This window comes from Antechinus flavipes, chromosome 1 (genome assembly GCF_016432865.1).
Source record: "Antechinus flavipes isolate AdamAnt ecotype Samford, QLD, Australia chromosome 1, AdamAnt_v2, whole genome shotgun sequence".
NCBI classification, from domain to species: Eukaryota; Metazoa; Chordata; class Mammalia; order Dasyuromorphia; family Dasyuridae; genus Antechinus; species Antechinus flavipes.
In genome coordinates this window covers 108478783-108493330 of record NC_067398.1, presented here as the reverse complement: position 1 = coordinate 108493330, position 14548 = coordinate 108478783, and the positions used below count along the sequence as shown (strand labels likewise).

Sequence of the window (14548 nt, the reverse complement as noted above, 5' to 3'; positions counted from 1 at the left end):
ATTAATCCAGTATAAAAGCTCTTTCTTGTCCATATGTTTTTTTGTGAGATAATTTTCTCTATTTTACTTCTCCCTTCCCCATTCTTCCACTGAATTCCTTTTCTTACCCTTTCATATTTTTTTTAGATCATCCCAACATAATCTATTCATACTCATGCCCTCTACTCTAGGTATATTCCTGCTGACTTACTAAAGATAAAATTTTTATGAGTCACATGTATCATCTTCCTATATAGGAATGTAAAACAATTTAATTTTGTTGAGTCTCTTATGATTACTCTTTCATATTTTTTTTATGCTTCTAATGAATCTTGTGTTTTAAATGTCATATTTTCTGTTCAGGTGTTATATTTTCTCAAGGCTTGTCTAAGTCTTATATTTCAGTAAAGGTGTATGTTTTCCCTTGATCGATAAGTTTTACTGGGTGGATTATTCTTGGTTATATTCCTTAATTCTTTGCTTTCTGAAATATCATATACAGAGGGTCGACTCCTTTAATATGGAAGCTTCTAAATCTTGTGTGATTCTAACTGTGTCCCCACTGTTTTTGAATTGTTCCTTTCCGATTGATTTGGCATTATTTTCCTTTTGACCTGAGAAGTCTTTAATTTAGATACAGTATTTCTGGGAATTTTGAGTTTTGAATGCCTTTCAGGAAGTTATCAGTAGATTCTTTCAATTTCTATTTTAACCTCTGGATCTAAGATATCAGGGCAGTTTGTTTAGCTTCTCATTTTGATTATGACATTCAAGTGGTCCAATAATTCTTACATTATCTTTCCTCAGATTCTTTTCTAGATCAGTTGTTTTTGAGTGGTCTGGAAGTGCAACTCAGAATAGTGTATGTACTAGAGTTGCCAGTCAGTACCACTATACTCAGTGGTAGTAGAAGATCCTTTGTGATCTCTTTCTGGCCAGTTGTTTAACCTTTCTACCATCTCTTTGATGAGAACCTCCAAAGCTACTGTAGCAGCAACTGCTGTTGAGGTTTCTGCTGCTGTGGCATCTACAAATCACTGCTGGTCTTGCTGCTTGCATTCTAGGCTGGTGCCCATTGTAGTGTCAGAGATCACTCTTGCTAACCTTCTAAATTGTTGGAATAATGTCTCACTTTGACCTTTTGTTGCATTTGTCACTTCAAAATTTGATTACTTTTGTCTATAGAAGAATGTTTGGAGTTTTCAGCTGGGTTGCTTTCTTTAATCCACCATTTTGACTCTGTCTCTTAATAGTAACAATTTTTAATGGTTAACTCTTGCAATTTAATGTTGTTCTATACTGTCAATAGCATATATTTTTCTGCTTTGTATCCTGCTGGTTGGTAAATCATAATAGCCATAAAATTATAAGAAAATAAATGCAACCATATAATTATTTCTCATTATTGATATGTGAATAATTTTTAATTATTTTATGAAATGTGAAGGGTTTTGACTTTTTTTTTGTTTTTTGGCTTTAGAAATATAGTTGAATGGAATAGAACTGATTTGTCTTATCATTCTTTTTGCTTCATAAAACCTGGACTCTCATTTATCTTTTTATTTTAGATTCCTTTCATAGAAACATAAACATAATTTCAGTTCCATGTTTAAATATTATAATAGTTCTTATTATAATTATTGAATAATAGAAATTGATTATTGAATATAATTATGATTATTGAATAATAGAAATCATAATTATATGTATTTTATAATGTTTTTATGTTGATTTGATTCATTTTTGTAAATTATAAATAGAATCAGGAAATTAGCTGAAAAGACTTTTATTTATTTACCTGAAAACAGTGCAGATGTGTAGTTCAAAAATTGGTGACAATGACAAAAAAATCTTACATTATATTTCAATTAGTAATTTCATTAATTAAGTGCCATCAACAGTTAAAAATCTGAGTAATAGTTTTAAATTTACATCCTATGTGCTATGTAAAATTCCCTTAACTTTTTTATGAGTTATTTACCATTATGGAAGGCATGGTTATCTTCTAGGCAAGTTGATAAATAAGAGCTTATTGTTTGTCAGGCACTGTCTTAGTCTGGGGAATCTAGGGAGAGGGAAAAAGCCCTTTTCTGCCTTCAAAGAGCTTACATTTGCATGGAGAGTTTAGGAAAGGTCAGGTAGGATATGAGGTGAGGAAATCAAGAAGTGGAAGTGTGGGATAGCTAATGTACAATCTTGTATGTTGAAGATTTAGTGTTGTATTGGGGAACAGTAAGTCCTGGAAGTTTGAGTTCATTGCAGGAAATAAATGTAAGTAGATTGAAAAGAGGAAATGGCCAGATTAGGAAAAGATTAGAATATCAAAGTTTATGCTTGCTCTTGGAGGTACTTGGTTGCCACTGGAACTTAATGAATAGGGATGAGGTCACATGGTCAGATCAGTGTTTTAGAAAAATTGTTGTTCTGGGTGAATGAAATATGAATTATAACTGTAGGAGACTTGATTTAGGGAGACACACTGGGACGTTTTTGTAATTGCTTAAGAAGTAAAATGAGATTATGTTTGTAAAGTGCTTGGTAAATCAGAAAACATTATGTAAATATGATAATGGGAGGAGAGGGTCTTGGACAAAGCCTTCGGGTTGAACATGTTATGAATGCAAAAGTTGGGGAAAAAAAGCTGAGGAGTAGTTGTTAGATGGAAGGAGAACCTGAATGTCTCATACATAATAACTATAGAATATGTTTTTCTTAAATTCTTTATTTTTGAACTGTGTTTAAAAAAAATACTTCCTCTAAATCACTTAGTAATGATTTTATTACTTATATATAATAATATGTTATAAAATGTAATATAAACAATATACAATAAATATGTTTATTATTATTATTTTTTTGGCTGAGACAATTGGGGTTAAATGACTTGCCCAGGGTCACACAGCTAGGAAATCTTAAGTATATGAGATCACATTTGAACTCAGGTCATCCTGACTTCAGGGTTGGTGTTCTATCCACTGCGCCATCTAGCTGCCCCAATTAAAATTAATTTAAAAAAAAAAAAGCCTTAATTTTAGTCTTCCATATTTTGAAGAATTTAAAAAATTTTATTCCGCATGGAAAATGTATTGTAAACACTTTAAGTCATTTTTGTATTGACATAGGTCTTCTTTTCTCAGTCCTGCTCCCATAAATTTTTGTATTATAAATTCTTCAAAATAGGGTAAAAATCAAACTTGTTACTAAGTCTTATACTACCTAAAGACTATTTATAATATGGATGGCCAAATTTTCACATTGGTTCTCTAATTTTGGGTTGATTTTTGGTACTAACTTCAAGGCAAGCTTGTGGAATATGTGTAATTTTTTTTTTTCATCCTATTTCCAGTTTGTAAAGAGTAGCATAAATTTTGGCAGTCATCTTCTTGGAGAGTTTTCTTTGCTTAAACCCAAACGTTTGAAAATGTACATCATTAGGATGTTATGTAGTCTTCATTTATTCCTGGTTAGTTTTAGGCATAGTTGAAAAAAAAATAATTTTACTTAGTTCCAGAAATGCTTTAGAATTCTCTAGTATCATGTATCCTATATTTTGTCTTCAAGTGTACCTGTAGAAAAGACATGGTGAAAATTTCAATGGATATTTTTGTGAAGAAATTTCAGCCAGACAGATATCATCTTTGGAAACAAGGCAAAGATATATACACTATTGATCACACACTCCCCACTCCAGAAATGACACCAGAAGTCAAATTGTGGCTGCAGAGGAAGAAAATTAAAAAGCCATCAAGAAGGTAATTACTTTCTTCCTACCTATTAAGTTTCAGTCTTTCAAATGAAAGAGTTCATTTAACATTCCTTTCTCAAAATATCTTTTCAGGTTTTAAAATTTTATTTACCTTATTTTTATTTAATTCATGAATGAAAATTTGAGTCAAAAATTCTTTTTTATAAGACTTGTAATAAAAGAAATGTAGCTGGTGGTATGTTTTACACTGAAGAATACGATATTATTTTAAAAAGCACAGAGAACATTACTCCCATGTTTAGTCAATTCTACTCTAATGAATCAGAGGTTATCATCTTTCAACTCCTACCTTTCTACCCCCCCAAATTTCTTCTTTCAGTAGAAAAAATAATAATTTTCTCATTAGAATGGTGATAAAATAATTTTTTAAAAGTCTTGGGTACTTTATATTATATTTCCATAAAAATCCCTGAGAGTTTAGGAAAAGAGCTCAATGGGCAGATGCTTTTCCCATTAAAAAGTATTGGAATTAATTAAAAAACTTAATTTATTCAGATACAAAATCTCATGAGGTATTCTATCTCTTCTTTCATTCTGAACTTGTTGACCAATGTAGCAGCTCATTTCTTCTCTCTGATGATTAGCTATTTTGTCCTCATTTATTAATTGTCTTCACTATCTTCTACTATGACTAATTCTCCTTTTATTAATTATTTAGTGGATTCTATATGGCTCACTTCAATTTACAACCTAAACTGCTAGAATATTGACTTGTTTAGCACTAGCCTGCACCAATTACATGTTTAGCAACTTTGAAATAGAAAGAACTCATTTTACTGCGAGAAGGGAACTTCAAAGGAACCTTTCATTGCCTTCATATTTCTGGTGATATTTCTGATGATTCTTTTGGCAATGATTGTCTCTTAAAGTGATGCATTTAGTTAGGAACTAAACTGTTCAAACAATTTGTAACCTAGAAATGAATCTAAATAGGCTTTGTGCCTTTAAGAACTCTATTCTAAAAATTGATTTATTTAGGTGGAAGTTATATAATTCTTTGTATTTATGGATATTTATAATCTGGACCTTTCATACTGGTAGTTTAAGCTTTTTCTAGATACTTTTAATGGATTGCCTTAGAACCCAACATATTTTAGAATCAGAAAGAAGGGATTACATTTGAGATTTGAGGTTCTCCCTTTTTACCCCAGCAGAAAATGACAAAAGCTAAAGCTGTTCCAAACTTTAAGATAAGTATATATTACCTTAAATTGATACCATTGCAAAATTTGTTTGGTTATAGGGTTTGTAAAAAAAATTTGTATTTTGGATCCCATTGTGAAATTTGTATATAATTAAGGAATGAATAACTTTTAAAAATGCTGAAGAAAGCATTCTTTTAATATGGAAATTGGAGGGGACATTTGGGAACTGTGTCACATGGACTTTCTTTGGCCTGATGCAAATCTCTGGGGATGTACTTCAGAGAACAGTGCTTAAACATTCCTTTGATATTTCCAAAATTGTTAATTTGGGTATTTTTCCTTATGAGAAGTGGGATTGTATCGATTTTTAAAAAACTGAAAAGAGAAACACCTTAATTTCTTACTTTGAGACTGTTATGTTTTTCTTCCCTTCCCTCTTACCCTTCCTTTACCATCTCTCCTTCCTAATGAGTAATATTCAAAGGACAGTTCAGAGTTCCCTCTTTAGGCATATTCTCCAATCTTGGCACAAGTCAAATTATATATCCTGGCCTACAGGAACCTCTGGCTTTGTGTCTTTTTGTTTTTATTTTGTGTTTCTTTTCCTGTGCATAGTAGCGTAGTGGACCTGACTAGGATATCTATAAAATGAGATACACTGTGTTTTCTTTCCCCAAAACTGTTAATTTCATGAGGTCGGTGTTTGTCATGTCTGCTTTTTACATTGCTTTGAGGCTCTGTTCTGTTGCTACCTCTTCTACATAAACTATTTAAATATTTGGAATTTTGCTGTGACTTTTCTTCTAATGACTCATTTTCAGTATTAATTTAATTCATTAAAAATTAAAATTATTTGAAATAGCTTTAGTTTTCTAATTTGATATCCTGTACCAAAGAATAGTAATTGAGGAGACATGGGTGGGTGAAAAGTCTTATCCGTTATTTATTTAATAAACTAACATATTTCTATTAGCATAAAGCATAAAACATCAGATTTTTTTTTCCTTTGCCAATTTAGGGAGTTGGAAGGTATATTTATATTGGTAGGCATTTTTTCTTATTCGTGACAGCCATTCTGCTTTGACAGCAGTATCTCTTGTAACAGCCTCCAGCATACCAGATCTCGATCTAAAAAACTTAAAACTCCAGAGGATGAGAGAACATCAGCCATGGCAGTCGGTACAGAAATTGTAGCCACTGAAGCAACAACAGATGGCTTGAAGGTCAATGAAAAGTCAGCAGAAAACAAGGAGTTGGTAAATACAGCAATGCGTTCTGGGGAAGAAAGCATGATTAAAAGGATGCAAGTGGATCAGAATTTATTGGATAATATTAAAGTCTCAGGTGAGATAAAGACTGCTATTTCACTTATAAGGTGCAGTCTCTTGATTATAGGATGATGATTAGATATTGTAGTGTTGCAAATGGAATATTTAGTAAATTATGTTTTGAAGTTATAGGAAGAAATGTAAAAAAGCATGAAAAATGAAGTCATTAAGCATTAAAAACTTAACTACCTTCATAAAGTGGACTTATGAGCAAAATAAATAAATAATGACGCTTTATTATTTAACATTTGTTTCAATACTTTGACCCCAGATTTTATCCATTTCATTTCTTATGAATATTAATTCCTTCAGTGGGTTGGAACTTGAAATGTAAAGTACTGCAAAGATCTATGATTTTATTGACCTGTGTGTATCTTTACAAATAATAGATTTTAGTCTTTTTTTTTTTTTTTTAAACAGATAATATTTTTCAGTTTATAGCAAAATGTACCACCATATAATACCCAACAATCTTCTGATGAAACTTTGAGGAGAAATAAAATAAACTACATAAGGAGTCAGTAAAGCAAATGATATCATCCACTTACATAAAACTATATATTATTCCTGTACTTTAATACTACTTTCTTAAATCAACCAAACTTCTTTAAAAGTTGGGAAAGTATTTTATTACTCCCCTCCACCTGCTACTCTTCACCTCTCACTCTTTAAGCAGGGCATGTCTTCTTATTTTTTTCTTTGGTGAGTTTTTATTTTATTTATTTTTTTATTATAGCTTTTTATTTACAAGATAGATGCATTGGGTAATTTTTCAGCATTGACAATTGCAAAACTTTTGTTCCAACTTTTCTCCTCCTTCCTTCCACCCCCTCCCACAGAAGGCAGGTTGACCAATACATGTCAAATATGTTGAAGTGTAAGTTAAATACAATATATGTATACATGTCAATACAGTTATTTTGCTGTATAAAAAGAATCAGACTTTGAAATAGTGTGCAATTAGCCTGTGAAGGAAATTAAAAATGCAGGTGGACAAAAATAGAGAGATTGAAAATTCTATGTAATACTTCATAGTCATCTCCCAGAGTTCTTTTGCTGGGTGTAGCTGGTTCAGTTCATTATTGCTCCATTGGAACTTATTTAGTTCATCTCATTGTTGAAGAGGGTCACGTCCATCAGAATTGATCCTCATATAGTATAGTTGTTGAAGTATATAATGATCTCCTGGTTCTGCTCATTTCACTCAGCATCAGTTCGTGTGAGTCTCTCCAGGCCTTTCTGAAATCATCCTGTTGGTCATTTCTTACTGAACAATAATATTCCATAATATTCATATACCACAATTTATTCAGCCATTCTCCAATTGATGGGCATCTAGTCAGTTTCCAGTTTCTGGCCACTACAAACAGGGCTGCCACAAACATTTTGGCACATACAGGTCCCTTTCCCTTCTTTAAGATCTCTTTGGGATAAAAGCCCAGTAATAGCACTGCTGGGTCACAGGGTATGCACAGTTTGATAACTTTTTGAGCATAGTTCCAAATTGCTCTCCAGAATGGCTGGATGTGTTCACAGTTCCACCAACAATGTGTCAGTGTTTTGGGTGAGTTTTTAAAAAAGAATTTCTTAGCTTCCAAATTTTGTAATTTACTGAATTTTAGTTTGAATATAATGAAGAAATATAGTCAAATGACAATCCTAATTTCATGGATTTTTTGTAAATGCAAAATTGTGAGTAAACTTACTCCAGTATAACTCAATATTTGGATTTCTTCCTTTTTATAACATTATTATTTACTTATGGTAATTGTTCATTTTTATATAGAACTTTAAAAGATGTACATAGCTTTTTTTCACAAATCATTCTGAGAACTAAGTAGTATAACTATTTTCATTTATTTAGATGAGAAAGATCATGCATGCTATAGCTGGTAAGCATTGGAGCCTAGATTCCCATATAAGGATAAATTTTTTAGACTTTGTCATTGTGATTTTTTAATCACTTACCAGGGCATGGGACTACTTTTGAGATTTGTTTTTTTAACAGATGTAAGACTGTTTTAGAGAATTGTAAATGCTGTCTAATTAAAAGACCTCAGAAGGGGAATACAATGTTTTAAGCAAATATTCTGATTTCTTCATTATCAAACAGTCAAACTTTATTGTCATGAACTACTGCCATCCAAATTATTGCCATACCAAAGAAGGTTTTCACCCCTCTGCCACAATTGGCCAGCTCTCTGGTCTGTCTCCTGCAGAACAATTTTGTGCTTACTCTTCTGATATGTGACCCACACTAGCTTGGTGTGGGGCAACAATGTCATAGAATTATGGGATCCTAGATTAAGAAGAGAAAGGGAGGCTGGTATTGCCTTGCTTCCTAATTAACCTGAGGAAACTGTGGTTCAGTTTCCTATAGTTGAATAAATTAAGTGATTTCACTTAAGTAAATACATAAAATTTATTGATAGAGCTAGGATTTAAATCCCGTTTCTTTTACTCCAAATTTAGCACTTTCTACCACTGAATTATACTGTCTCAGGATGGTAGTAGAGACTGCATGTATGCATGGGAATGAAAGGGAGGGAGGGAGGGAGGAAGAGAGAAAGGAGCAAAAGAAGAAAGAGGAAATTGAGAAAAAAGAAGAAAAGTTGGGATAAGTACATGGGTAAAATATTATTGCTGTTTTTCAGGACGTTTGTAGGAAATTGTTGCTGATCCTTTATGCCTTTATACTGTTTGTTTTCATTTTCTAGGTTGAGCAGTTTTGATACTTCTTTGGATTAATGTTTAGGAAAAAATTTATTTCTCTATGGATCTCAATGCCCTATTTAAATGTAAAATGATAAATTGTTACTGTGACAGCTTTGGGAATCATTTCTAGGAGATCCTTTTTCGTGCTGTACTATTTTTTGAGCATAATATTTCTATTTTTTTTCTCCTCCCTAACAAATACTTATACCATCTATGAATAGTAAAGACAAGTGATGGTTTCTAGTCTAGAGATCTGAATTATGTGTCTTTGTTGCTTACCCAAATCTGAGGACAGATCTTTTAAAATAAAAATCTACAAAATTAGTGCCACAAAATTAATACTATCATCTGTGATTTTCAAATTTCTCAATACCTTTAAGTTTTTCACCTCTTTAGTTTTTTATTTATTACTACATTTTATATAATAATAAATTTAACATTAAAAGCTTAGTAACCCCAGATAACTTGCCATTTACTTAATTGATCACTTGATTAAAAATGGATTGTTCCATCTTTTCATTTTGGCTTATGCAAGAATGTTTACTGAAAAGATCATTAATTTTGACAAAACCAAGAGCAATTGTGAAATTGATATTCAGTACTTAATTGTATAAAAACATTATATGATAATGACACAGTACAAACTTTATTAATAACCCGTGTTTTTTTCTTCTCCAGAAAGCAGTGGCTTAAGCACATCTTTCTACCCTGATTCTGTAAAGCAGGAAATAAAACCTGAGTATGACAAAGTGGATTCCACTATTGCTGCTTCTGATCCCATGGAATCTTCTGCCTCTATGCCTCTCTCTTTGGGATGTATAAAAGAAGACAATTTGAAATCTGAGAGAGAATGTGAGCAGACTGGTTCCCGACCAAAGTCATGTGAGTCTGTCTCTTCTGAAGCTGAGAGCCTGGAAAAAGAAGAAAGTAGTAGCATCTCCACCGAGGAAGATGACAGTGATCTAGAAAGCAGTGAAAGTGGCTTAGAACCGGGAGAAATCCCAGCTGTAACCAAAGGAGAAAGAAATGGCTTGAAAATTCCAAGTGTATGTGGAAAATTCTCTGCTTTTACTGCATTTATAATCTAGTGAGACATTTCTGAAATGTCTGAAATATATTTTTGTCAAATATTTTCAGGTCTTGAAATAATTAAGGATTCTCTATTTGTAGTATGAATAGCATGTTAATTATATTCCCATAGATTGAGGGAAATTAATTGCTCTAAGTAGCACTGATTTTGTTATGCTCATAAAGTTGGAAACATTCTCTTATTTTGATAATTATATTTTATAGCTGTTGCCTAATTTCACTTCTATTCAACAAATATTTATCAAGTGCCTACTTTGCTAGGCATTGCCCTTTAAACAACTTCTACGAGGGCATCAAACTGAGGAAATTTTAAGTAAAGGATTTTAATGTCAGTTCAGCTTTTGCTCTCCTTCCAAACATGCAGGCCCTCTTCCTCCTCTTTCCCACTTCCCTTTTTTTTTTTTTTTTTTTTTTTTGTCTGACCCCTAGCAAAGCAAACCATTATTGAGGGTACTTCTAATAAGTTACTTTGTGTTTTATATTTTTTCTTCTTTTAGCCTTCCCACTTTTTTTCCTTTTTTTGTTTTTACCAGCTAAAAATTACATGTTTTGGTGATTTCAAGGTTGACACCTTTGAGTTTACTTAGTCCAAAATCCTTATTTTTCAGAAGAGAAAACTGTTACCCAGAGAGGTAACCCAAGGTCACCCAAGTAGTAAGAAACAGAGCCAGAATTCAGACCTGTGTGTATTATATCATGTTGTTGCCTGTCTGGCAATATAGTATGAAGCCAGATCTGAAGAAGTGCTCCTCCCTTAATTAAATTTCTTTAGCTTGGAGGTGGGATTTTTATCAAAATTTTAATAAATTTAGAATGAATATTAACATTTTTCTCCCCTAGTTATCATGAAATCTAGCAAGTCTCTAGGGAAAAGCAGCCACAGCTATTATTCCTTGGTTTACCAGTTTTCAGTGGCACAAGAGCTTAGGGCCAAATTTACTTACTTCTTCCTTTCTCAGATCCCCATGAAAGAGCCATTTAACAGTTGTTCTGTTGAGGTAGCTAGGTATTGGAGTGGATAGAGCACCAGCCCCAATGTCAGGAGGATCCAAGTTCAAATCTGGCCTCAGACACCTAATATTTCCTAGCTGTGTGACCCTGGCAAAGTCACTTAACTGCAATTGCCTCAGAAAAAAAGAAAAAAAAATTAACAATATATAATGACATAGGACCTCCAAAATTACCTTGGATTCTTGAAGACCATGGCAATGGTACAAAAGTTCTAGCAAGTTTTATCTACCAAGCTGTAAAGATTTTTGAGTATCAGCCCAGAGACAGATTGTATATCTTACCTCTGTCTAGTGTTTGGTCTTATTCATTCAGAGATCATTCATCAGTCATTTAATTACCAAATTATGATTGTTTTTTTCAACCAATGAAAGTCATGGTTACAGTCTAAAACTGAGTCATAGGGAAACTTATGATGCACAATATATAAGCAGAAGAGAGTAGATACAATGATGATATTATATGTTCTTGGAAAGATTTGAAATAATCAACACTGAAAAAAATGACATCTTAATTCAGATGCCAGGTATGGCTTTTCTTTCTTAAAAATACTTTGCGAGTTGATTTGTTTTTCAATTAAGTTGCTCATAAAATGAGCAGGTTTATGCATTATTTTCAGCAAACTTTACAATTTGCACTTTCCCGTTGAAAACTTTGTCTTGTTGATATGTGATGTACACTGCCATATTTTTCTTCTTTTTCAAAGAATTTAGAAACATAGACTCAGAATTGAAAGAGACCAGTCATCTAATCTAACCTCCCCTCCACTGCAAGATTTCTTTCTATAAGATATAACATCTATGATGGTCAGCTAACCTTCTTTATGAAGCAGCTATTCTTTTGATAAATCTGCTTTTACATTGCTTCCAACTTCAGCCTCTGATTTTTTTCTATATAACTATACCACTCTTAGTAGACAGTGCTTTAGGTTGTTATGAGCCTTTTTAGTCTTTTATTATCCATCATTTCATAAGAAATGGTTTTCAAATACTTTTTATTATATATGTCTTTAGTTAACAAAAAAAATTTCTTTGCTTCTGGGCCCAAGTACAAAAAATTAGAGCACTTTTTTGATGTGAAATGGCAGAGTTTGGTATGGAAAACATTGCACATTATAGTCAGAGGACTGGTGACTTTTTTCCCTTAGACATATATCTTTGTCTCTAATTTCTTGTTCTTCATTCTCCTCATCAGTAAAATGGGAATAATAATTGCTTTTGTACTAATGTATGTAAAGCAATCGTAAAATCTTAATACAAAAATTGGTCTTATTTTCCCTTTTTTGTGGCTTAAAATATATAAGTATAGACAAATTAAGTAACTCTTTCATGGTCACAAAACTATTAAATGTTTGTTTAGACTTAGGATCCAGCCTCAGATCTTTTCTTATTCCAAATCCTGTACTTTTTTCCTTACAGTTAAAAAATGGTCATTTACTGCAAGAAAGTAATTAGATAATATGACAGTTGACCATTCAAAGAGTAATTTTAGTATAATAGCAGGGGTAGAAACATGTTTATAAGGAAGTGAAGAAAGTTGAGAGTGAGTGGTAGGGAATAAACCTCCTAGAGTATAGACAGGATTTACAAATTAATCTTTTGGAGTATTTAACATTTCTTATGTGTGTTTGTATATAATTTATATAGATTTCTTGTAGGCATTTTTTATAGCAATTATGGTGCAGTTTTAAATTATAAAAGTATATTTAAATAAATGAACATGCCCAGTAACATTTGTTTTTCCCCTGTGAAACCCTCTCTAGACATTGACCATGTATGTGTAAGATCCTTACAACAAATATTCCCACTATTATTTTGTGTAGTCAATCTTGGAGACTGTCCCAATTCAATTTGTGAAATATCAGCATTTTCTCTCATTCATGTAAATGCATGTAGATTGTAGTTATTGAAGCCCTTGAATAAAGAGGAAATTTCACAAAATTGTTGTAGCTTGAACCTCTTGTCTGCAGCACTTCATCAAAAATAAGAGCCACAAGAGGTATGGTTTTCTTAATACTATTGCGGTAGTCTGGATTTGAGTATCTGAAAGAATTTGCTTTGAAGACCCTTATATGTTAAGATGATAATCCTTTTTCAACTCACAGCAAGTTCTAAAAGTGAACACAGTAAAGTGGGCACTATCTTTTTTTCTTTTTTGGGGGGGTATAATATAATATACAAATATCATTCTTGTTTTTTTCTTAAAGCCTGTTTTCTTTCCAATTTTACATACATATTTAAAGTTGACTTTTTAAATGAAGTGGATTTCATAAAATGTTTTAATAACTTAACAGGCTATATCATATAGGAGTAGATTCTTTTAAAAAATATAGTTAAATTTTTTATATTTTTGCTTTATGTACTTAATATAATTTATTTCATTTGATTGTCATAATTCTGTGAGATATGATAGTATAAATATTATTTTATAAGTGAAAACTGGGCTAAATAAGTAATGGTTTAATTAAATTATGTTTATCAAGTACTCATTATAGTAGGTACTGAGGACTGAAAAGACAAATATTAAAGTCTGTCCTCAGGGAGCTTACCTTCTTCTGTATCTTGCCTAAATATGAACATGCATGATTAGAAAATTCTAGGAACTTTTAAGTATATTTTTGAATCCAAATACAAGGTAATTTCTGATATATATATCTTATATGTGATGTATTTATTTGAAAGTTAGAGACTCACTCATGTTAATATCAATTTTCTGAGAATGTGAAAGTGAAGTAGTGTCCCCCTTTTCCTTCTCCCTCCCCTGAAATAGTTTCTGAAAAGATTAAGCACTAACTCCAATATATTTTATTTTGTAAAAAAGGTCTTTAGGATTTCACTTAAAAATTTCTGTCTCTAATTTAATACAAAAACTTTTGTTATCTGGTTTCTTAATCCACAAGATATTAGAAGGGCATGAATTGAGACCGGGGGGGGGGGGGGGGGGGGGGGGGGGGGGGGGGAAGGGAGGGGGAGGCGCTAGAAGGGATTCTTAGGGAAAGTGTAATGTTGGCATCAAACGACTGGAAAGATAAATTAAAGAGTAAGTCTATAACTACCAATATGTATCCGGAGTAATTTGATTTAGAAGCAAGAAGTTCCTTACATTTCAGGCATCCTTGAAGAAGGCATTTTTGTTGCAACAAATTCTAGTAATTTATGTCCTAATTAATACTTACACTGAATTATCAATAAGAGATCAAATTATATTGTGTCTCTGATTAAAAAGGCAAGGATTTATATGCTACAGTTTTGAAAATTTTAAGTAAGGTAAAGTTGTTGAAATTAAATAATATTATAAGACTATAGAATTAGGATTAGAAAGCACCCTAGATGCCCCTAAATCTAAATCCTCTATTTTACAAATGAGAAAATTGAGGAACACATCTGTGACACAAGTTGCCCAGGGTCACATTTCTAGTAAATGTGCACTGCAAACCCATTACTTCATGCCTTATATCATCTAGCTACTAATAAGTTTGGTGCATAAATATATTTGCTTTATTATTTTTAGCAAACACT

The 14548-nt window shown here is 32.1% G+C and overlaps 1 protein-coding gene across 1 annotated transcript in view; it reads left to right on the top strand.

The window, feature by feature from the left end:
* The window catches only part of KDM4C (lysine demethylase 4C), a 437566-nt gene that overhangs the window by 223618 nt on the left and 199400 nt on the right, over nt 1–14548 (top strand). Inside the window, exons 9-11 of the mRNA XM_051987536.1 lie at nt 3541–3731; nt 5996–6234; nt 9612–9979. Of these exons, the coding sequence (XP_051843496.1) occupies nt 3541–3731; nt 5996–6234; nt 9612–9979 (798 nt within the window). The remainder of the gene's footprint in view (nt 1–3540; nt 3732–5995; nt 6235–9611; nt 9980–14548) is intronic.